Raw genomic sequence first — 23,003 nt, forward strand, 5'->3', positions numbered from 1 at the left:
ATTCTTCTCTTTTCCCTCTTTTCCATTTAAATTTTATTTCTCAACAGCAAATTTTCCTACTATGAACATGTTTAGAGCACACACCCCTCAAATCATGGCAGTGGCTACCATGGTACGTACACTTGATTGTCAGACTATTGGTGAAGCTGTCTTAACCCTCACTCCTTCCTTTCACTTTTGAAACTTGGCTCCTAAAAAGGATGAGTTTAGACAGGAAACTGAGAGATAGATCTTTTGCAAATGGGAAGGAGACCATGAGATGGAGAGAGGAGGGAGGGAGAGTAGAGAAAGAGGATGAAAAATGGAACTTAGGATGTGCTATATACACAAAAAGACTCCCCAGGATAAATGTAATCATTATGTACTGTAGACAGATACTAAGAAAAATTTAGAAGTTTTGAAAACACAAAAAAGTACTACAAGAGGATAACTTTGCCTCAGCAAGATTGTTCTAGTAATGCTTGCCAAAATACATTCCCATAGGTAATGCTGGGTCAAACTGCACTGCTTTGGCTGGATGGGCTAGGCTGTGGGCTTCATATTAGTGAAACTCATTTGTGTTGAGTTTCATCATCTTATTTAAAGTTTAAAAGAATGCTCCTGAAAAAATAGCAGTGCTGCAAATGGAAATAAAATTATAATTGTTATATAAACAATTAATTTACTTGATATTTATTTCACAGAAAAACTTATTTTTAATGAAGCTATTATTAAGCCAAATGTTCTTTTTATTTGACTACAGATAATTTTCATCAAGAGAACTTTAGTTTTGGACCAGTTTTCCTCTTTCTAGCAATAAACATTGAAAGAGAAAACCTAGATGCTTCCATTAGTATGGAAAAGCCACAGAATAGTCATGGGTCACTGTCAGAGAAAAACAGTCTTTACAACAGGAAGCTCTGGCCATAACCAGTACCACCCAGCGAGAAAATCTGGCTAAATCCAACATTTAGCTTACTCCGCTGGCGCCAAGTGGAGTACACACACCCAGCAGTCATACACATTTTCACCCATTCTCACAGGTCTCAGTTAAATTCAGGTAGACCCTCCATATAGCTGGTGCTGTCTCCCTCCTGCATCACTCTCTGTGCTCAAGTCTCAGCTGAAGATTTTATCTCTGATTTTCCAGAGAACATAGAAGCAGCTAGAAGAAAACCTGGGTAGGGCTCTAGCCACCAGGATCTATGACACGTACTCAGCCTTCTTTCCTGGTGGGATGATTCAGGGCCACTTCCTCCACTTGTTCCTTGACCCCTTCACATCTCCCCTCGCTCAGACTTCTTCCATCTTCAGTTTTCCTCTGTAGCTGTGCCACCACAGCTCACATGCATGGTTTCTCTGTCATGAGAATGAGCACTCCTTTGACTGCAAAGCCCCTGCAGTGTCCTACCTCCTTCCTCCTTTACAGCAGACTCCTGGAAGAGCGGTCTATACTTGCTGCCTCTGCTTCATTTCCCCTCCCCCATTCCCTTCTTTGGTCAAACCTTCCCCCTAACTCCATTGATGCTGTTCTTTCAGGATCACCCATGCCATCTCCAAAAGTGACACTCAAATCTCCATCCTTTCAGCTGGTCTGTAGCAGCTGACAATTTCCTTCTCCCTGAAATGCATTCCTGTGCTGGTGATCAGAGTTCTACTCCTTCCTGCCCCCTGCCCAGTCTCCCTGTGTCTACTCAGTCTCTGTCTGTAGTTTCATCTCTTCACCCTAAAGGGACTCAGGCTCAGTCCCTCCAACTGAGATGTCCCTTGGGCATGGCAATACCAAAGTGATGATCTTAATTGTGATATCTCTGCATTCCACATTTGCTCCTTCCAGCTCAGCTAATAGTGTCCTCTTCCTTCCAGACTTTTAAGGCAAAAATAGGGCAGGACTCTTCTCTCATGTCCAACCTGCATACTGTTGGGTCCTGTTGTCTCTGCCTTTAACATGTGACCAGAATATCCTCTCATCTTAATTCTCTATTGCTTTTGTCTGGCCCAGACACCATCATCTCTTCCTAAATGGTGCATTTAGCACTTGCCCACATCTTTGATCCCTTACCACTGACTCTCAACAGGGTAGCTCTTATGAATCTGCTAAAACATGAGTGGGCCAAACATGACTGTCCTCTGCTTGAGTTCCCAGTGTCTTCTGTGTCGTGCAGGGTAAAGGCGGAGTTGCCCCACAAATGCAGGGCCTACCATGGTCGAGTTTACTATCTGCGCAGTTGTCTTTCATTGTGCTTCCACTCACCTACTCTGGTAGAAGTTCCTTGAACATTTCCAGCAGGTTCCCACCTGAGGGTCTTTGCACTTGCCTTTTCCTCTCTCTAGAATGCTTTTATGAAGTCCTGCATGGCTCACATCTTAAGGCCTTTATTCAGATGCTGTCTTCTTAGTGAGGCTTACCTCAGACTACCTCTTTAGAGGCCCACTGCCATCCATAGAAGTGGTCCTCTGCCCAGCGCTTCCCTGCTTTTTTACTGTTTACATTATGATACCTTTCTCAGAACATACCCTAGTGTCATGTGACTCATGACTGAATTATATATTTTGTTTATCATTGGTATAGTAAAATATACTACAGTATGAAGGTAGAAATGCTTTGCTAATTGTATTCCAAAAGTAACATACTGCTGTATTCCCAGTCTAGAACTGTCCCTAGTATACAAATATGGTCTCAATAAGTGTTTACCTACAAGTGTAGAATCACTGTTGACTGTTAAGACTTAGGACCACAAAGCACTTATTCAGTGTGTAATAAATATATGGTGACAGAAAATTGAAAAAATCCCTTGTAAATTTACATATGATTAAGACAGATGTGAAAATATAACCTTGGCTCTTGTGTGCATTGTTAATTTCTCTAAATAGCTTTTACTCAGTTTATTTTTGACAAAAAAATAAGTGCATAGCCCTATAGTGTCATGCCACCCTCAGTAAACTTTCCTTCAGAGGCAGCTTCAGAGGTAGCTGCCTGAGCAACTGTGCCTACTTCATCTGCAGCTGACCAGAGGGGCCTGACTCCAAGCCTCCATGATGTTCAAGCTGTGTAGAGGCAGGGTTCATGCCTGACTTTCAGCCTGAAGTTCTGTAGCTCCCCCCAGTAGGAAAAAGCTGGTTGGGAAAGTTGGACTGTAGTCTCTGCACAGTTGTACTAAGTAGAAACTTCAAACTTTTCAAAAGAAAAAGAAATCTGGAAAACTATTAAAATGAAATTCAAAAGCTTTCTGAGGGTCAATGGGGTCTTTTTTCAAGAGGTACGAGCAGTTCTGTAAGCAGCTTGGAGAGCAGGCAAGGAGAGGAGATGGAACCAACATGTCCCACTGCTGGGGGAGCTTAGCACTGAACAACAAGATTGAGCTGCTCTGAGGCAATTAAGAAGAACACAAAGACTCCAGCAGTGAAAAGCCTGAGCACACAGGAGAACAGGAGGAAAAAGAACTGGGAGAGCTGGGGCCCAGCAACAGGTGTGTGCGTGCCTCTGTGTTCACGCCTCTGTGTGCATCCATACTTGAGCCCACATTGCCTTCCTCACTAAGATGGGCAGAGGAGTCAGATGCTAGCCTGGCATCCACAAGTGTCCTGCTTCAGGGAGGGTCTTTGGCATCAGGGAATTTTTGGGCTGATGGTCAAAGGATCTACTATACAAGAAGGATTGCTGCCTGGTGCTCAGTTCTCAAACCCATCACTCTTCACTCCAAATCTAGTCTTCACCACTACCACTTTAGCAGACAGAGGAAAAGTGCACTGAGACAGAACCACTCCTTTCTGCTTACATGTTTCCCAAAGCCCATAGGAAAGGGTGCTTGTTCCAAAACCTTCTTCTTGCTCCTTCTGTCTAGTTGGGAGGTTTCCAAGCTCTGCAGCCCACTGGAATCTCCTGGGGAACTAAAGCACCAGTGAAGTGTGGGCCATACTTTTAGAGAATCAGACCTGAAAGTCTTGGCAATGGGGTTTTGGGAAGCTTCTCAGGGACTCTAATGGGCATCAAAGGTGAGCTCCCCTGCTCTGGACCTGAGCTGCAGGTAGATCTTTTGGACAAAAATCCTGAGAACCACACAACTGTTTGCCCAGGGGAATGAGTGACAGGGAAGGGAGATGCTGAATTGAGAGGCCTGGAAGGCTGCTTGCTGTCTTGGGGGATGACGAATCAGGAACCAAGGTCTCAGTCCTCTAAATCCAGATTTCCTCTATTGTAGGATAAATTTGGGTGCTCTAGCCAGTTGTAAAGGTGACCAATTTATTGATTTTTGAAATGAGAACTCATTTCACCCAGTTCACTTCAGTGTGGCTTGCCAGGCCTCAATATACCAGGACAAGTAAACCAAGGAGTAATTGTGATCTAGTGATTAGCGCATGGTCGCATCTCCAGTGTGCATCAGAATCACCTGGAGAGTTTGTGAACACACAGCTGCAGGGGCAGTTCAGGAGGTCCTTCCCCCAGGCTTTCTTATTTAGGTGGGAGGTCCCCAGAGTGTGTATTTGTAACATGTTCTTGAGTTTATTGCTGCTGCTGGACAGTGGAGGACTCTGAGAAGCACGATGAACCTGGGGAAACAACATTTCCACCAGCAGCCATTTATGTGCCGTTATATAAATGTGGTCTTCATCAGCCGTTCTTCCAAGTGCAACAACAGCAAACTTAATCCAACAGGACAGTACGAGGCAAAAATTGAGCAACTGGATCAATTCAAACAACACTGTAGGGTAGCCTGAAATATTTGGAAGTATAACACATTTCCCTCCCCTGCTCCCTTCTTTTAGCATTTGCTTGGCGCACACTATGGTGCTTGAAGAAATGATGTGTGTAATGTTGGCCTGAGAAAATTCATTTTTTGGAAGTGCTTGACTTAACTCTGACCAAGTCACTAACACACTTTTGTTTGATTAGTTTGTGAATAAAGCTCTAGCAGGAATTGTAGTTATAAAAGTTACTAATGAGACAGTGTTGGCAGATAGCTTTGCTAAGACCCTTGGAAGTATTAACTGAAAGTCTAGTGAAATATGCCTTTTTAAAGATTCTCTTTTTAAGTTTAATAAAGAGGAAAGTGAGTATTTTATAACTTTTCTTCTCATTCAATCCATTTTTGGGTAACCCTACTGTGAATTCAGTCTGATGCAGTAATCCAGAAAATAATGATGCAGAACAGTGAACCTCATTTTTTAATAGGTAGCAATATTTCTGGTACATTCAGGCAGTGCTAGATAGGTGAGTAGCTCCCAAATGGCTGATTTTTAAAAATTTCTAAAGAGGATAAAACCAAGGAAAAGAATAAAACCAATCAAAATATACTAGTGTAAGTTATACAGAACTTCAAAACCTTAACTACTGTTGATTCCAAATAGCTTCTTTTTGTACTATCTGCTGTCTCAAAAGTACTCAGTAGCCTGGAATTAGAACACCCTAGCAAATTAGTAGTCATATACCTATCTGTCCAGTTTTGTTTTTTGTAGGGTTAGTTTAAGCTAATTTATAGAGTTAAGATCCAACTCTCAGATAAGATAATGCCTTTCCTACAAGTATATGTACATTAACAGATGTTTTAATTATTTCCCAGTTTTGCAGAGCTCTTTATCTTTGTAGGTTGGCTTCATATCAAGAGAAAATCAGTTATTTCACATATCTGTAGTGTTAAATTTTTAGCTGGAACTTGCTCACTTTTATTTAAATGTGAAAAACTAGACTTAAAAGATGTCAAGAAATCAAAATAAAATCTTTTTTAAAATGGGAAAACTCCTAGTCTTACTTTTAAAAGTTTGTGTCTGCATATACTGTTGTGTTTTTGCTTATGATCCAAAGCCTTGAGTGAAATCCAAAGCCAGCAATGAGTGATATCCCAGCCCCAGTTTCTCTGATTACTAGCATACTTACTTGCTGATAATAAGTGTTTCTTCTCCATTTATCCAGACTCTCATGAACTCTCCATAGGTCTTGTTGTAGTAGTTGCAGGCACTGCCAATCCCCATCCACAGAAATCTGCTGTGGGAAATGAGAGGCCCAATTCCCAGACAGTAGCCAGGACCTAGGAAAGCCATCGGAACAATGTCAGCATCTCTGCTACACCAAAAGTACTTGTTCTCTTTATCTAAATGTTCTTCACATCTTCTGCTGCTTATCTGTGAATGGTAACAAAGTGAGTTAAACCAGAAGAACCAACCAAGCTTGACCTGAGACTCTTCACCTGTCCACAATGAAAAGCATTCACTGTCCACATCACACTAGCTCCTTTTTTCTCCGTCATTTCAGGCTTGGTGAACTGGGGAATGTGTGCTCATTTCTTCCCAAGTTAAATGGTGTCTGTGAATTTCAAATACAAGTCCTCAGGTCTGTCTGGTGACAAGTGTGAAAAGTGTGACAAGTGACAAACTGACGGAGCTGATTGGCTGCTTGGTTTCGTTTGCATCCTTTTGGTGTTACCCTTTTAGCTGGGAGTAACAAGTCCCCAAAGATGATGTCCAACCTGAGAACAACTCTCTGTGTCTCTCTGTCTCTGACTCAGTCTCTCTGTCTCTCTGTCTCTCTCATCTGTCTGTTTCTCTTTACTCTCTCAACTCTTTCTGTCTGTCTGTCTCTCTCTGTCTTAGAACTCAGATTAAGAAAAGAAACTTAAGGTCAAACTCACATGGGAAAAAAAAAAGCTAAGAATTGAGGAATTAGGTAGTGAGCCTCCTCAGGGTCTAGACAGTTTGAGTCCCTTGAGCTAGTTTTAGCCAAGAGCAGTGCTAGTCACCTCCCTGCTTCTGCAGACAGTGGCAGACTTGTAAAGAATATAAATCCAAGAAGCAGCTGGGAAGTTTGAAGTTGTTTCTTTCACTAAAGAAACTTGGTAGTTTGATGTTACTGGTGGTAATAAAAAGCTACATTGTGGAACTGTTATAGAGTAGTAGTTTTCTAACTCTTTAATTCCATTCTGTCTGTTAGTGAAATTGTTAGAAAGTTTTTGAAAATCTTGCCCGATTTTGTGAGACAGCACTGTCTAATGAAACAACTGTCTAGAAGACTTTTTACTGCAGTCCTCCAAACTGTAAGTTTACTCCTGCATCTGTCATGATCAATGATCAAGACTGTCAGCTCTTTTTCCTTCCTTAGAAGAGAAGATATCTGTTACTCTCTCTAGAACAAAGCTACTGTCAAAGGGTTATTAATCTTAAGATTAATTTAATGATACTATATTATACAGATGATAAGCTTTATGTTGAAATAGCTTCATGAATATGTGTTTCCTTAAAATGTCATAAGGCATAACCAATTATAATCAATTAAAATATGGGTAAGAGCAAAATACTTCATTGGAATTTATTTGGCATAGTGTAGATGTTAATAAATGTTTCTTTAATGAATTTTAAAAACTAATTTGTATGATCATATAATAAAAATGAAGTTTTAGATATTGTTCTTCTTTACTTTAGGTCATACTGGTATTTTGAAAGAACATTCAAAAACATCATGTATACATTTAGTTACATGAGGTCCTATGCCTACTTGACAGTAGACTTATTTAGCATTTAATGACTTCATATGCAATTTCTATGAGAAAGAAAACCATCAAAATGAAAGGTTGCATTTTTCATCATTTGTCTAAATGGTTGATATCATGTAGAAATTATTAATCTTTTAGAAGCAACATGCAAATTTAAGGCAGACATTGTGCTAAGTGTGATGGTACATCTCCCCTTCTGAGGTGTAGCTACTTGGGAGGCTGGACAGGAATAGGGCTTGAGTCCTGCATGTTGAGACTAGTCTGGGTAAACTAGTGACATCTGTTTCTTTAAAAAAAAAAGGCTTAGCAAGCATACAAATTATAAAAATTAGAACCTTTAAAAATAATTATGACAATAAATCCTGGGCTTGGGTTGAGAGCATGGATATTCTAACCAGAAGCAATCCAGAGTTTTGGGTCCTTAATGAGCAACTTTATTTGAGACCTTATTAGATATAGACACTAACTCCAACTTAGGGACTTGAGATGACTATTAGAGAAATAATTTTCATTGCATCCACATTAAACTGCTCTCTGCCTTGCCAGATTTGGGAATGTTTGTCTAGGCATGTAGCAATTATAGTAGCCTCTTTCACACCCAAGAGGTAAGTATCTCACTGCATTTTTGTGCAGAGATAGCCTCCTCAAAGCCAACTGCTGGGATCTCCCACCTATAGTCGTAATCAAGAGGCTGTTTCATTCTATATCTCTCTGTACACCCCTCAGAAACCTGAGTTCATACATGTTCACAGCAGCACTGTCCAAAATAGCCTGGACATAGACTGGACACATCCTAGATGCCCCTCAACTTAGAACTATAGAGATACTCATGTGACTCAAGACTGCATGACAATGAAAAGGAGCTCCAGCAGCACGCCACAGTCACAATGTGGATGAATCTGACAAACTCAACACTGAGGAAGAGAGACGAGAGAATCGGCAATATATGATTTGATTGCTAAAATCTTTTACACTAGGTATTAAGCTATTTTGTCTGGGGATGTGAGATTAGATGGACAGCCTATAAAAAAGAAGAAAATGACTGTCACAAACCTAGGAAGTTATTTCCATCCAGAGTGAAGAAGAGAGCAGCATAACAGCACAAGAGGATCTCTTGGGATGCTATTTACATCCTGTTTCTTGGTCGGGATCATGGTGGCAAACCTACCATCATACTGTGCAGTTTGCTGTGAAATGCTTCCTTAGATGAAAAGAGGAACATGTTGGCATGTTCTTCTCCTGAGGCCCCCCCTGGGGGATGTGCTGCCAGGGAAAAGTGCGGCAGAGGGAGAAGACCCAAGTTCAAGGTTGGGATGGTTGTGCATCCTCAGGGAAGGGAGAGCTGTGCTGGACAGAGATGAATGGGATGGGGGCATTTCTCCCACCCCTGTAACACCCCTTCCTATAGCAATGAGATGCGCTCATATCAGACCCTTTAACAGAGTTAAGCTTCCATAGCAGTCCGCATTTCATCACTTCTTAGCTATGCAGTTCCTGCCTCTTTTGAGTCTCAGGATCTTCGTTTAGAAAACAGAAACCCACATCCCAGCCTCACCAGAGAAAACAGGCAGGAAACTGCCTTCTGCACTATTGCTTTGGGCTCTGTTGTGCCTTCTAAGTACCTTTTGGCTTTTGATGGCCCTAAGCTATAGACTGTAAAACCAAGAACCCAAGGAGCAGTGATTCAAGAGCCATGGTGAGAGTCCAGGAGAACTGAATGGAAAGAACTACTCTACCAACCTAGTTTTCTTCTTCCGACTCCATCCCCAAGCCATAGGATCTCAGTCTGTGCCTGAGATCATTCTGGCCAGACCCCACATTTTCAAAGTGAAAGGCTCAAAATTTGGAGCTCCTTGGCCAGCAAAATGCTCATCAGCCTTGGTGTGAGTGAGTTGGTGGTCCTGTGCTCCCATCTCCTTGCTTGTGTGCTGACAAGACACCTCCCTTCTTTGCACTTTGATCCTTCACTTGTAAAAGCAGGAGTCTGAACTCCTTGACTTCTTTTACTGGTCATTTCAAACAGATCTCCTCTGTGGCTGTGTTTCCCTTTCTGTTAGATGAAGATTCTGGGCTCACCTCTGTGGCTCTCAACCCTGGATTCTATGAAAACCTATTGGGGAACATTAAAATATCAACCTGGTGCCTTCTAAGAACTCCACAGATTCTTAGACCTGGTTGAGAACCACTGTAGTGTTTCTTGTATGATGTAGCTGACAATATGTGTCAGCACAACATCATTGCCCAGAAGTGGTAGAGAGTGGAGGAGTGGCCTCCCTTCCCAATCCCAGATCTCTACAGTACTGCCACTAGAGCTTGCAGCATAAGCATCTAGAGATGGTCAGTGACTTTTTTGTTTTTAGTAGATGTTCCTGGTCCTGGAAAGTCTGACTTAGAATTCTGTAGCAGAGGCCAGGAATCTGGCTAGCCAACCCCACCTGCAAGCTGATTCTTATACTACCACTTGGGAACCTCTGGCTTATTCCTTGGGCAGGCAGTAGTAACTTTCATCTCCTTGTGGCATGGTCTGATAATATAGGTAGATTGGACTTTAGTTCCTGAGCCTATGATAGGAAAGAGAAGCAAGAAACATTCCACCACCTCCTCTACCTGTCTCTACCCTCGCATTCATTGACTCTGGTTGGAGAGCCTACTACAGGGAGAAGAACATGATTGAGGAGCATGAGCATTGGAACAGAGAGTTGACTTTTCTTGGTACTGAGCTTTCTTCTCCAAAGATGAACCCAGGGAGGTCATTTACTATTGGTCATTGAGGTAACCTACAGTTCCAGGCTTAATCAACGGACACAGAGTTTTCTTGACACATTCCAGAAGAATCCAGACAGAGAGCATTTTAAACCCAGGCTCAACCACCTTATCCTGAGGGTTACCACACATACAAATATCTAATGAAATACTCTTGTAACAAAGACAGAATTGGGAACAGGTGTCTGCCATGAGGAATGGACACTGAAAACTAAAGAAACAGTGTGGAATATCTGATAATTTAGAACCAATCTAATATGTGATAACTCCAGCTGTAACAATGGAAAGGTAGAGAATAATCTGAGTGATTATGTTACTCTCTTTTGGTTGACCCACAGGCCTTGTTGAAGATTCTTTTGGGGTGTGCCTTGCCAATGGAATGGGAGGGGTCTCCAACACTTCTCCCACTGCCCAGGTCCCATTCACCCCAGTAGGATCCCACCATTGCCATACTGGTGCTATGAAAGATGGAAAATGAGATGAAAAGAAGCACTAAATAGAACAAAGGAAGAGTAGGATGCGCCCACGAGGGATGAGGAGGACAGCAGGCTACAGATTTCCCACAGACATTCCCACCTTTTTGAACGCTTTAAATTTTTTAAATCCCTGGAATTTACTTTGCTTCACCCCAATTAAAACTGCTAAATCTTGCAAAGTGCTGTGTAGACAGGAGGGGTTTTTTACATTCTTAATTTAAAACGTATGGATAGTTGCAGTAGGTTTTTACATAAGTCCCATTTTGCTATCATGGCTGTGATTTTCAGGGATCTTAACAGGTTTGCTTTTGGACTTTTGTCAGATTTTCTTTGTCATCATGGAGCAAATGCCCAATTAAATAACATCCTAAAAACCAGAAATAAGCAACTGACCTGGAATTGAGGCTGTGCTCTCACAGTTCCAAATCAAGAGGAGAAAGCCCACAAGCAGCAGGATTGGCATGGCAGCAACAGGCACAACTTCAGGCACCATGCCGGTGATATTAGAATGCATGGGGTTCAGCATTTCCAAAACCATGCTGCCCTGCTGGGCATCAGAGGCAGCAGTTAACGTCCTGTGGAAATCAAGAGGCAGAAAAGTGAGAGAAACCCTCAGCAGGTTCCTCTGTGGCTCCTACTGCCTTTGAGGATGCTGCTGGAGAGATCGCACTTTGTTTTATAATATGATCAGGCAAAACAAATTTGTAGTCACAAGTCAAAACAAACAAGCCCCAAACATCTTTTGGCTTGAAGTGCAGCACTTCTGACCTTGGTAGTCTCAGGTTCTCTTAGACACGTGGTGTGATAGAACTTTATCATTTTGCCCTTGAGAGGGTAGAGTGACGTGCATTTGCAATTGAGAGCCGAATCTCTTACCAAAATAAAAGAAAACGAAGCTTACACCAGAGGAGAAATCATTTTGTGTCTTTATCAGCTGATTTTGTTTGGTCAATCTTTCCTTGAAGGCAAATCAATTAAAAAACAAAATCAGCAAATTACAAATCACCTTCCTTGATCAAAATTATTTCCCCTTGGTATGTTCCTACACACTTGATGGATACTGTCAGATGCTCTCTAAGCATGCCATTGAATTGTCTGCGGAATTCAAAGAGACACATGGGATTTATTTCTCTGGGGGTTTTTATAGGGAGGGGCCTGCAGTCTCTCCCTCCAAGGGCTGGATTCAGCAACAGGGTTGACATCAGAGGTAGAGCGAGGAAATAGAAAGGAAATGAGTGGAGGGAGGGTAGAAAGAACAGGAACTCGAGAGAGGAAGGTCAGCAGCAGCGGGATCAAGGTGCCACTCAGCTGCCTTATCCCACGATCAGTCACTGATCAGCTTGATTTGCTGGTTCTGCTGTGCATCACCACAATGTGCTGTTGAGTCTGTCTTTTCAGCAAGGTTTTATAAATTTATACTATCAGAAGGAAGTTTCAGGGACGGTAGTGAAAGAAACCTAGGTTGAATAAACTTGTACAGTAAAGAAACTCTATTTCAGTGACACCTAGCTTTGCCTTTTCTTAGAGAGGTCTCAACTATGGGGAACTTGCCCTGACCCTGAAACAGACTGTAGTGCTGGGTTTTACCTAGTAATAAAAATCCTATCTCCATAGCTAGGGCTTTTCATTGGAAATCAGGTTCTGCTGGTTCCCTGAAGTGTTGCATGAAATGTTGTAGCTGCTTGTGTACTTGCAGAGGAGAGAAAGGCTATAACTATCAACAATTTCTAAGGAGTGTATAATTACGTCTCATTTATATGAGATTTTCAGTGTCCAAAACCAATTTTTTGCAGCTATGGAAACTTCACATTATAGGTGAATTAATTCCATTGTTTCTGAATTTTGTTAATTCATTTTGTTATTTGTCGTGTGAATAACCATTAGCACTTGAGTGCCAGGCATTGAAAATAATGTGTGCATATATTGGGCATTTTTGTTGTGCTGGTGAGAGTGAACGGTTAGCATTGCATCTGTTCCCGTTTGATTCCTCTGTTAATAAGTAGCGACGGTGGACAGGGTGTTTTAGGTTGTGAAGTCCCTGAGTGGAAATTTTACATCATTCTGAGTAATTTTACATCATTACAACTATCTGACTTTGATGGGCAGAACCACTCAGGTTTGTGTAGGCATGAAACTTGAGACCAGCATTAAAAGCAAAAGTGAGGAAAGTGACCACAATAAAAATGGTAAAGGCATCCTAGAGAAAGAGATGCCAGCAGAAAACTTCACAGAGAGGAACTCCCAGCCATGTTTTAGGACATCAAAAATGCAAAGTTTAAGATCTTGGGAGCTGATAGCAGTTTTCCCCAAGGCAGAGAAAAAGATGCTTCTTCAGCATAAAAAGGTAGAAGGAAGAAGTATTTAACTACTCTTCTTAGTTAACAAAGAAAGAAAACCAAGGCTTCACTTCTTGTAATGTGAACTACTGTGTCCTAAAATATTTGTTTTGCTATTTTGATTCCTATATGTTTGTAAAGTGTTTGTTAAAGAGTCCTTAATGTTTTGACAGAAAATATTAAAGGTATTGGAAAGATTGTAATTTTCTCTTGATTTTAAGATGGCTTTGCTCAGTTGCAGCATGTGTGGCCATTTTACAGTGTTACAGTACCATGCAAAGAGCAGACTGTGTATGTCTAAATGTGTAACAGGGCTAAGAAGCCTGGCTCATTATCTTCCTCAAAATGTACTGTGAAGACACCACATGAGAGCACCAACAGCATGAGAATATTTTTAACACCTACAAAACATTTGGTATCTGTCAGACGTTGTTCCAGGAAATTACTGATACTAAGTCTTTCATCCTTACCACAAGCCTGTTGGCTCCAAATGGATTATGTTCATTTTACATATGAAAGAAATGGAGACAAAGGGAGGTTTGGTAGCCTGCCCCAGGGCACCCAGCACTACTTAATGCTCTGCTCGTACCATCAATAAAAGAGTAAGTGAGGAACATGATCACAATAAAAAGAATGAAGGCCTTCCAGAGGAAGAGATGCCAACAAAAATCACATGAGAGAAACTCCCAGCCATATTTCAGCACATTGAGAGTCAGAGGCAGGGAACAGCCTAAGGGGAGCAGCACAGCCCATGGGTCCCAAAGCCACAGTACAGTAGGGACGCCCACATACCCTAGTGCAGCCCCTTCAGGCGGCAGAACCTGAACCCTGGCTTTCAGAGGTACTAGACCCTATTATACCCTACCTACTGCATGACCCTAAGTAGTTTAGCAGGGAGACCATGCAGACACTGCAAGTCACTGTCCTGTGCAGCATTTCTCGGTGGTCCCTCTTTTACATTTCTCTTTCTGGAGAAATATAGCTTAGCTACCTTGGTTCTGCTCTGGTACATACTTTTCTTTGGTTTCCTCCAAGAGCCTGACTCTTAGGGATTCCACTAGAAGCAAGACAGATATGACTTAAGCCACCTGGAGTAGACACAATCTTAGGCAGGTATAGGACCTTACTGAATGGTTCTCCATGTGAGTGACAGCTTTCAGTTGAGGGCAGGAAGTCTTGAGGCTGGAAAAAGTCTTCACAGGAAGTGAGGGGCTGCTGAACAATACTAAGTGCAGCAGGGGATTGATGAACATAATGAGAATAAGCTGAAAGAAACATCAGTAGGGAGCTGAGAGATGGCTGGAGACCTAGGACTCAGAAAACAGGTAACCATGTGGGATATATGTACTAGTGACAGAGGGATGAGTCTTCTGTAAAGACTAACGGGATGCAGGAAAGTTGTTGACATTTTTCCTGGCTGAAATGCATCAATAGGTGCTCAATAAAATCATATTTGCGTTATGAAACTTGAAATTGCCATGGCCATGGTAGGAGGAACATGATAGTGCTGGTGTATGGGGGAATAGGTAAGAAGAGATGAGCTAGGAGGCCTCTGGAGGTTAGCAGACAAGAAGGGTGATGCTGTGGCCATTGAAGGAAGACAGAGGTGGAAACAGAGATGGGTGGACAGGTGAGGAGATACTTGGAGTTTGAAGTGATGTGGGGGGGGGTCATAGTTCACATCCAGTGACACAGCTAGTGTGGTGGCACATAACTGTAATCCAGCACTCAGGAAGATCACCATGAAATCAAAGCCAACCTGGGCTACATAGTGAACTCAAGGGAAGTCTGAACTACACAGTGAGATCCTGTCTAAAACACACACACACACACACACACACACACACACACACACACATTCAGTGACACAGGAGAGTGTTGAGGATGACTGCTAAGTTTCTAGACCTTGCAGCTGGAGGGAAAGTGGTGCTGTTCTCTGACTGAGGCCAGTTTTGTGTATGGGAATCTCACTCAGCGTTTGGAGGTTCAGCTAGAGAACTGTTAAAACTTCAGGTGGTAGTGTGTAGTAACCATGGAGTAGACAGCCTGTGTTGGCGAGTGTAGGTCCAAACTGCTGAGAGTCATTGACAGATGAGTAGAGCTTTACCCTCGGGCAGTTGAATACCTTATCTAAGGAAGGTGCACAGCCTGAGAAATGTGGTTGGAGGACACCACCAAAGAGGAACAAGCCTACGAGACAAGATGAGCGTGCAGAGCAGGCAAGGGAGGAGTGGCTCCCCAAATACCTCCAGCCCAGAGGAGTGGGCTTTGGCAGATGCCCGCATCCTTGATGAACCAGGAAAGATAGTTGAGATGTTATAGTCATAACCAAAGTTAGGAATGTGGAACTCATCTGTGAGTAAAGACATGAATCTCCAGTAAGCTATTTTTTAAAAATTACAATAGTTGTTACTGCTGTTTTGCAAGTCATGCAAGCAGTGTGGATAGTGTTCCTAGTTGCTGGGAAAAGGCAGGATGTGTTTACAGGTTCTGGCTGCCTGGAAAATCCACAGTGCTCTGTATGTGTTGCATCTCAGCTTCACAGTCCGTAGAATCAGCTGATGCCACATCTCCACGTAGATGAGAGATGAGGCTCATGTTAAAGCAAGCATCCAGTGACTATCATCTCACAGTCATCCCGAGCCACTCTTACCGACCTGTCTCACTGCCTGTCTGCTCCCTTTCCTGACTGCTGCACTACCAGCTCTGCAGTGGGTGTCCGAGTATTTAGAAAATAACATTGCCGAGAATGGCTAGATAAGTGTGTTTGAAAGAGAGGGAGCAGTTTGAAGAAGATTAACAATAATCTATCTTTTATTCAAATTTAAATATTCACCTTGTTTTCTGGTTATACCACATGGAGCAACTATTTATGGCAACTTCTGTCAAAAATATAAGTGTCTCCTCATTTACCTTATTCACTGGAAATGGCACTGTACAACTGCAACAGAAAGTGGCTGGAACACTGGGCTCATTGTGCCTGAAGTGAGGGGAGGATTAGAAGGGGATTAACAGCAGTGTGTCTTTCACTGTAATTCTTTTTAAATTCAAATACTCACCATAGTTTTTCTTATCATGCCCTGTGTATCTCTGATCTCTCCCCCTTTTCTTGGCAGGATATTTCTGGTTTTTTTCAAAATAATGAATATATTTTCACTGTTTCCATTTTCTTTTGACCCTATCCTTTCATCATCTGGCTTCTGCCACAGCACATCAGGGACACCTGTCTCTTTGAGGTGACACATAACTCTCTAGTGCACCTCTGTAACCTTTCTCCACTGCCTGCCTTCTTGATTTTGCTCCACGGCATTGAACCCTTTTAGCCATTCCCTCTTAACTTGTACCTGTTCTTGTGTGGCTCTTGTGACAAGCTTTGCCTGTCACCCCAGCATTTCTTTGTATTCTCCTACACCTGTTCTTACTCTTTCAAACTCCCAGGCCCCAAACACGATGCTTTCCCCAGTCCAAGCACTTGGCCTCTGTGCTCTTAAAGACTCATCACTCTCCCACCTGCAGCTCTTCTTCTGTGCTGACTCCTCCTCCATGCCAGCATTGAGCCTCTCTTGTCCATCTGCAGCCCCAGCTGCCAAGTTCACTGTGTCACTTAAACATCCCACCATCACTCCCCGTGACAGCTGTCAGCGTACTCTGACCTCTTCCCCAACTCCAGCTCTCAGCCTCACACAGTTGGTGTCTTTACTGTACTCTTTCTCTTTCCTTGCCCAGAATATTCCTCTCCTTTCCAACAATGGGAACTTATACTTCTCATTCTTTCCACAACTCTTTCTTTTGCATGTGTGACATTAAATGACCTTACGAGGTCAGTCACATGAAACTTTTATCTGAAGAAAGAATATAAAAAACATCCTTATTGTCAAAACAGTAGATAAAATTGTTTATCTGAGATGGATGTGTTTTTGTAAATTTTTTCTTAGGAACAAAATGTATCATGTATTGCTTAAAATTCATATCTCTCCTTACAAAAGGTGAGTTCTCCATGGCTGAGGTCTCTGTCTTCCCCATCATGCTGACTCCATTTCTAGAGCAGCATCCAGGCCTTTATCTGTGCCCACTGCGAACCTGCTCATATGTGTGCCCTCTCAGGGTGCTTCCTCTCAGATGCTCCCTTTCACTCCTTCCTGCCTACTGCTGCCAGGTTGTTTGAAACTCAGTTTTATCACATCCCATGTTCTTCTGGAGATGCTTTCTTGGTGCTGCTTGCTAAAAGGCCCCCAAATTTCTTAAATATGGACTTATTTCTTGGTTCTCTCTACTCACACTGAGACCCACAAGCATACTTCCTGCTGAGTTCCTCCTCCATTTCTCTCTGATATGCCATGTCTTCCTGGTCTGCACACCTTCCAAGAGTTGGCTTTTCCTCTTTGAGTCAGAGCCATCTCTTACCTGCTATATAGCTCCACCCTGTTTTCCTCTGACGTGGGTACTCTTGATTTTGATTTCCAAGGCACTAAATATATCTAGGTCTAAAAGGCTTTCATTAAACATTTATTAAGGACTTGGTTCTATCTTCAGTTCTGTTTCTAGATGTGGGAAGCAGTAAAATAAGCAAGGTGAAGGTGGCATCAGCCAAGGTATCATAAAAGAGCCACAGTTCTCTATAATGTCAGGCAGAGGTGCCCAAGAACTGTGATGAGGAAAGGCAGGTCATGCAAACTAGAAAGAGATGCTGGGGCTGGGGATTTAGCTCAGCGGCATAAGCTCCTGCCTTGAAAGCAGGCAGTTGTGAGTTCGATCCCTGGTACCGATAAAAAGGAAAAAAAAAGACAAAAAAAAAAAAAAAAGAAAGAGATGCTGAGGTCTTCTAATAGCACAATCCTGTGCCTTTAAAAATGAACCAAATGTATGAGATACAGTGACATAGGGTCACTTGTACATAGTCACTTAGAAGCAGGAAAGCTTGCTTGTGCTTGCTTGCATCCTGTGCTCTGCTTTCCATATGCAGGTGTTAAGGTCGTGACAGTAGAGGTTCTAGACATTCTTCCCAGCAAGCTTCCAAGTCATGCCCTGAGAATTCCTTGTTCTAGAGCAGGAGAGTTAGGAGGAGCCAACAAGGGAGCCTGAGATGGATGGATATGCTTGGGCCAACCCACTTTATGAGGAAATGTCAGGTCCACCCTGTAGTCCCTGACTCAACCTGAGTGTGAATTGATGGAAAGTCCAGGAGGTACTACTGTTTGAGCCCTGAGCCCTAGAGATCAAACCACATAAGGAAGACTGTTGACAGTGCATGAAAAGCAAGTGCTGCCTAGACCCATATTTCACAGGAATGTGCAAGGCTAGAGCTGTTAGAACCCATCAGGCAAGACTGGGTCTTTTTTTCTTTGAGTACCTCACACAGAGGAAACACTATTGTCTTCTGCTGCCTAATGGGCCATCACCAGCAGGCGGGAGCCTGGGTAATTTCTGCTGTATCCTTTGACCTGGCTTTCATCTTCACCGTTCTAACAGTGCCTGTCTCTCCATGTGTTATGTTCCCTGTGGGATGTACCCAGGAGACCTTATGTGAGATAGGGGCAGTAGTGACTGCCCTGCAGGCCATTGAGATCCTGATCCTTGAAGGCAGTCAGTCCATGACAGGAGGTCAGACAGCATTTTTGGACTATAAGCCCACTCTGGGCCTCATATCCTATAGTACTGGAGACATCTGACACCCAAACCATCACTTTTCCCAATAGCAGGCTGACCCTGTCTTATTGTGTGTGAGAGAGAGCCAAAAGAAACACTCCTTTCTAAGGCATTTCCCACTGCTTCATTTTTCTGATGAAATCTATAAGACTTAACCATGTTGTTTGGCCCAGCAGATTTCTCCAACCAAATTTGGGGTTTAGGCTAAAAAGGGCAAAGGCAGAAGTGACAGTATCACATCACAAGAGCATGACTGAGGGGTGGGGGGATCAGAAACACAAGTTCAAGTCCCAATTCTATGGGCAAGCAACCCTGTAGCCTTGCTCAGTTCCAGAGCTGCCTGAGGGGCAGCAGTGTAGACAAAATCCCTCCAGTTGCACCAATGCTCTTAGTTGTCATTCTGGTCTCTGGCACATGCAGTTCTGTGATTCCATGACTCTGGGAGCAGCAGTGGGAGGTCATCAGGGGTGTCCACCACCATCAACATGGTCAAGACCCAAAAGCACACTTTCAGACCCAGAGAGCGATACCTGAGCTTTCCTGTCCAAGATTTATCACTTTGCAGACCAAGTGCCATTGTTTCTGCTCCTCTACCTGGATTACCAGCTCTTTTCAGGGCAAGAATCCCTATTCCCTGCCTTTATTCAGAACAGTCAGTTGCCCCTGCAGTGGGATCTGTTCATCATTACCCGAACATGCAGACCCTCCATGGTGGGGACTTGAACCATTCTCTGGTGTGTGGCCCCATTGAGCTTCTGATGGGTGCCCAGCAAGTGCGATTGATGTGAACAGTTACTGAGGAACTGAAACTAGCACATTATGGTTTATAGGTCTGAGATCCTAAAAAAAAATGATACATTTCCTGTATCTCCCAAGGAATGTTTTCCTTCTCCTATCTATGATTCCAAAGGCCAAGTTTCAGCAATGCAGTGGCCTATAGCTACACCCAAACAGTCAGATAGAAGCCGCAATACTGGCCTTCCCTTATCTACAGTTTAGTGAACAAACTGTGAAGCTGCAGAGGTGCCCTAGAGGAGGGTCACTTTCTGCCAGGGAGCTACTGGCTGACCCCAAAGTATCAGGGTTACTTCACCCCCTGGACCTTGATTTCCTACTCCATTAAACAAAGTATTTGACCTCATGACCCCTGGTAGCTGATTGTGATACTCAGCATTCTCCAACTTTTCCTGGTTCTCCCCATTCCTTCTGAGCCAGACTGGGAGGTCAGGGAGGCTGGGCTGCAAATAGCTTCATCCACCAACTCTGGCTGTTCTCTTTAGAACCCCAGGCCCATTCTCAGACTCTAATGTAAGCTGTGGAATCTCTCTGGAACAATACAGAAATCCACATGCAGTGCTGGGTCCCCAACCTGAGGCCCATTAAGAGTGGACAACTCCTCCATTTCCTTGTTCCACCTTCTGCCTCAGGTGCCCAGTATCCCAGAGGGTCTTTCCAGAGCAAAGCCACCTTCACTCACCAGTACAGTATTGTACTTCATGGCTGGACTGGCGTAAAGTCTTGACAATAAGAGGTACATTTTTGGTCTATAGAACAACTGAAAACATTTTAAGGGGAGATGGGGGGCAGTTTTCATAGCCTGAAATGCTGTCTGTGGCCCATCTCAGCCTAGCACTGTCCAAAGGCTGCTCAGGTGTCATCCCTGCAGTCAGTGTCAGGGCTCACAGCATTTCTGGCCATTGGAGGTTCCATCTCCAGATGCATAGGTATATTCCCGAGACTTCCTTCCATCCTGAACTGTAAAGGAATCTGCAACACCCCAGCTTCTGTTTTAGTTCATTAGGAATATGGAAAAATGAGGTTCCCATGAGAGTTAACTTGGGGCAACATTGTAATAGAAGTCTGATTGAAAAGCTGTTCAACCAGAGGTCCAAACAACCATGAGAGGAGAGGCTGGAGTGACTCACTCTCCCTAGAAAGTCAGAATGCCTTCTGCACAGGCCTTTAGGAGCTTTCCTTTGCAAGGTATCAATTTGGGGAAGGATGTTGGGGAAGCATGTTGGGAGGATGAGAAAAGAATCAATGGGAAATTCCAAGCCGCTCCTCCCCACCCAGTGCCACTTCCTTTCCTGGGTTCAGGTGGGTCATCCTTCACTGTGATCAGTGCTATGGCTCTGCCTCAGTTGCTTCACTGAAAAATAGGGAGAAATATTACTGTTCCTTAATGTTGTTCCTCTAAGGGGAAATGAGATGCAGAGCTATTTGAGTCTTCCCAGAATGTCTGGGATATGGTAGATTTCATAAAAGTTGTTATTAGTCTTCATTCTGCAAGGTAATAATGGGTAGCTCTTGAATAGCCAAAGGGAATGGACTCTGTGGACTGGATCTGTGCCCGTGGGGTCATTAAGGTTTGCATGCTTGGGGACAGGCCATGCCTCTGTCTTGGGTGCCCAGAGGAGGATCTTGCAGAGTAGGATAATTCCTGAGAGCGCTATGTTTCTGTTTCTCTGTGGCCTCTTGTCACTGATCTATTGAGAACATATGAGAAACACTGAGGTCCCCCTACAGAAGTGTGCTTCTGTCTCCAGATGGCACCTGCCTCCGGTGCCCAGCCTCACCCAAATATCCTTCCCTGTGTCACTTCCCAGCATTTTCTACCCACCCATTTTCCTCTCTCCAGTCAGAGGATGTTGTCCCACAAAATACTCTGTATCCAGGGGCTAACGCTGCAGCTCCTTCTCCCTCCTGCAGATAGTTCCATAACAGATGTCTGTAGAAGCTCCTGGGAGAACATGAAAGAAAAGTATGGTACTCTTGCAGCTCTAGGGCAGCCTGCAGTCTAGCAGGAGAGAGACACTGGCAAGCACAGGACTAAGGAGGAGTAACAAGAGTGTGGCCGAAGGAGGTTTCAGTTGAGGGGCGGCACTTGTTCTGGGCCTCTGGAAATATGGGTGGGGTTCTCCTGTGAGTATGGAGAGGGCGTTGTCAGAGGCAGGCAGAAGCAAGGATCGAAGTAGTTGGGGATGTCAAGGCTCTAACAGCTAGAGTCCTGCTGGGAACCATGACTCTACACTAGACCTCTGAGTAGGGCTGCATGTGGCAAGGGATCCAGGAGAGGTACTGCGTCCTCAGTGGGCCCCAGGCTTCTGATTTGCTCATGCACCCCAATGCTATACTCCAAGAAAACTAGCAAAGGTCTTGAGAGAGTGGAGCAGGTCGTCTGGCTGAACTGTCTGTGTGTCCTGATAGTAGGAGTAGGCACCTTTAGAGCTAACTTATGAGTCCTGCAAAAAACTTTTACATTGTGTCTAATTTAGGTCACATCTCATTGTTAGCACAAACAGATTGATCCAAGAGTGGTAGCATACAGTTCTAATCCCAGCATTCTGGAGGATTAGAAAGGAAGTTCATTAGTTCAAGCCCAGTCTGTATAGTTCAGCAACTTGACAAGACCTTGTCTCAAAACTGAAAACAAGCTGAGGGTGTAACTCAGTGTTAACACCCTGAATTCAATCCCCAGTATCAACCCCTAATTTAAAAAAAAAAAACTGATTTTAATCATCCTTTTTTGGTACTATAGTTGGTTTCTAATGAATTGATAGTTTTCTGGGTCAATTCTTTTTCCAGTGGATGAAGAATTGGCTCACGGGGATATCTGTACATGACATGATTTTACTACTATGAATTCAGGCAGTTCTGTGTTGTGTTTTTTGGGGTTTTTTTGTACCAAGGATCAAACTCACGACCTCGCACATGCCAGGCAGGCACTTACGCGGCTGAGCTAAATCCCTGTCCAGCAGTTCTGTTCTTGTCTGGGAAATGTTTGATTAATATTTCTTTGAATGTTGCCTCTCCTCCCTCCTCAGTATTTTATCATCTTAGAGTATCAATTTAAAAACTATTGAATTTGATGAATTCTCACTTACCCTCCCACTTTTTAGAACTTGTTTTCTTCATATTGTCCATCCCTTGTGTGGGGTGAGAAGTACGATGGGAGAAAATATTTAAGTCCACCCCTGGGAACCAGAAATTCACTGAGGATATTAACAATATGATGTCATAGATTAGACAGCAATTACAAAAGGACTGGTTGACACCCCTGAACTGAGCAGTTCGACTGCATAGGAGAATCATCTGTTTGACCATGGAATGTTTGTAGTTTAGTTACTCATCAGGCACATGGTTCTGAGGCCATGTGATAGGGCAGCATCACCATTGATAAGAAAAGTTGTTCTACCCCTCCCCTCTAGGGGGATCCCTAACTGATCTTTGGACCATGAGAGATGGCAAGAGGCGATTAATGAAATTAGACACACCTGGAGACCAGGTATGCAACCAGGTCAGTAAAGAGATCAGAGACC

The 23,003-nt window shown here is 43.3% G+C and overlaps 1 protein-coding gene across 1 annotated transcript in view; it reads right to left on the reverse strand.

Moving 5' to 3' along the window:
* The window catches only part of LOC100721069 (aromatase), a 31,791-nt gene extending 20,431 nt beyond the window's left edge, over positions 1 to 11,360 (reverse strand). Inside the window, exons 1-2 of the mRNA XM_003471871.3 lie at positions 11,096 to 11,360; positions 5,855 to 6,005 (exon numbers count right to left, since the gene is read on the reverse strand). Coding sequence (XP_003471919.1) covers positions 5,855 to 6,005; positions 11,096 to 11,240 — 296 coding nt within the window. The 5' untranslated portion in view covers positions 11,241 to 11,360. The remainder of the gene's footprint in view (positions 1 to 5,854; positions 6,006 to 11,095) is intronic.
* Between the last annotated feature and the right edge of the window lie 11,643 nt (positions 11,361 to 23,003).

The sequence above is a fragment of the Cavia porcellus genome, unplaced genomic scaffold, assembly GCF_034190915.1.
Source record: "Cavia porcellus strain 051 isolate PalLab524CR breed Dunkin Hartley unplaced genomic scaffold, mCavPor4.1 scaffold_1, whole genome shotgun sequence".
In the NCBI taxonomy this organism is placed as follows: Eukaryota; Metazoa; Chordata; class Mammalia; order Rodentia; family Caviidae; genus Cavia; species Cavia porcellus.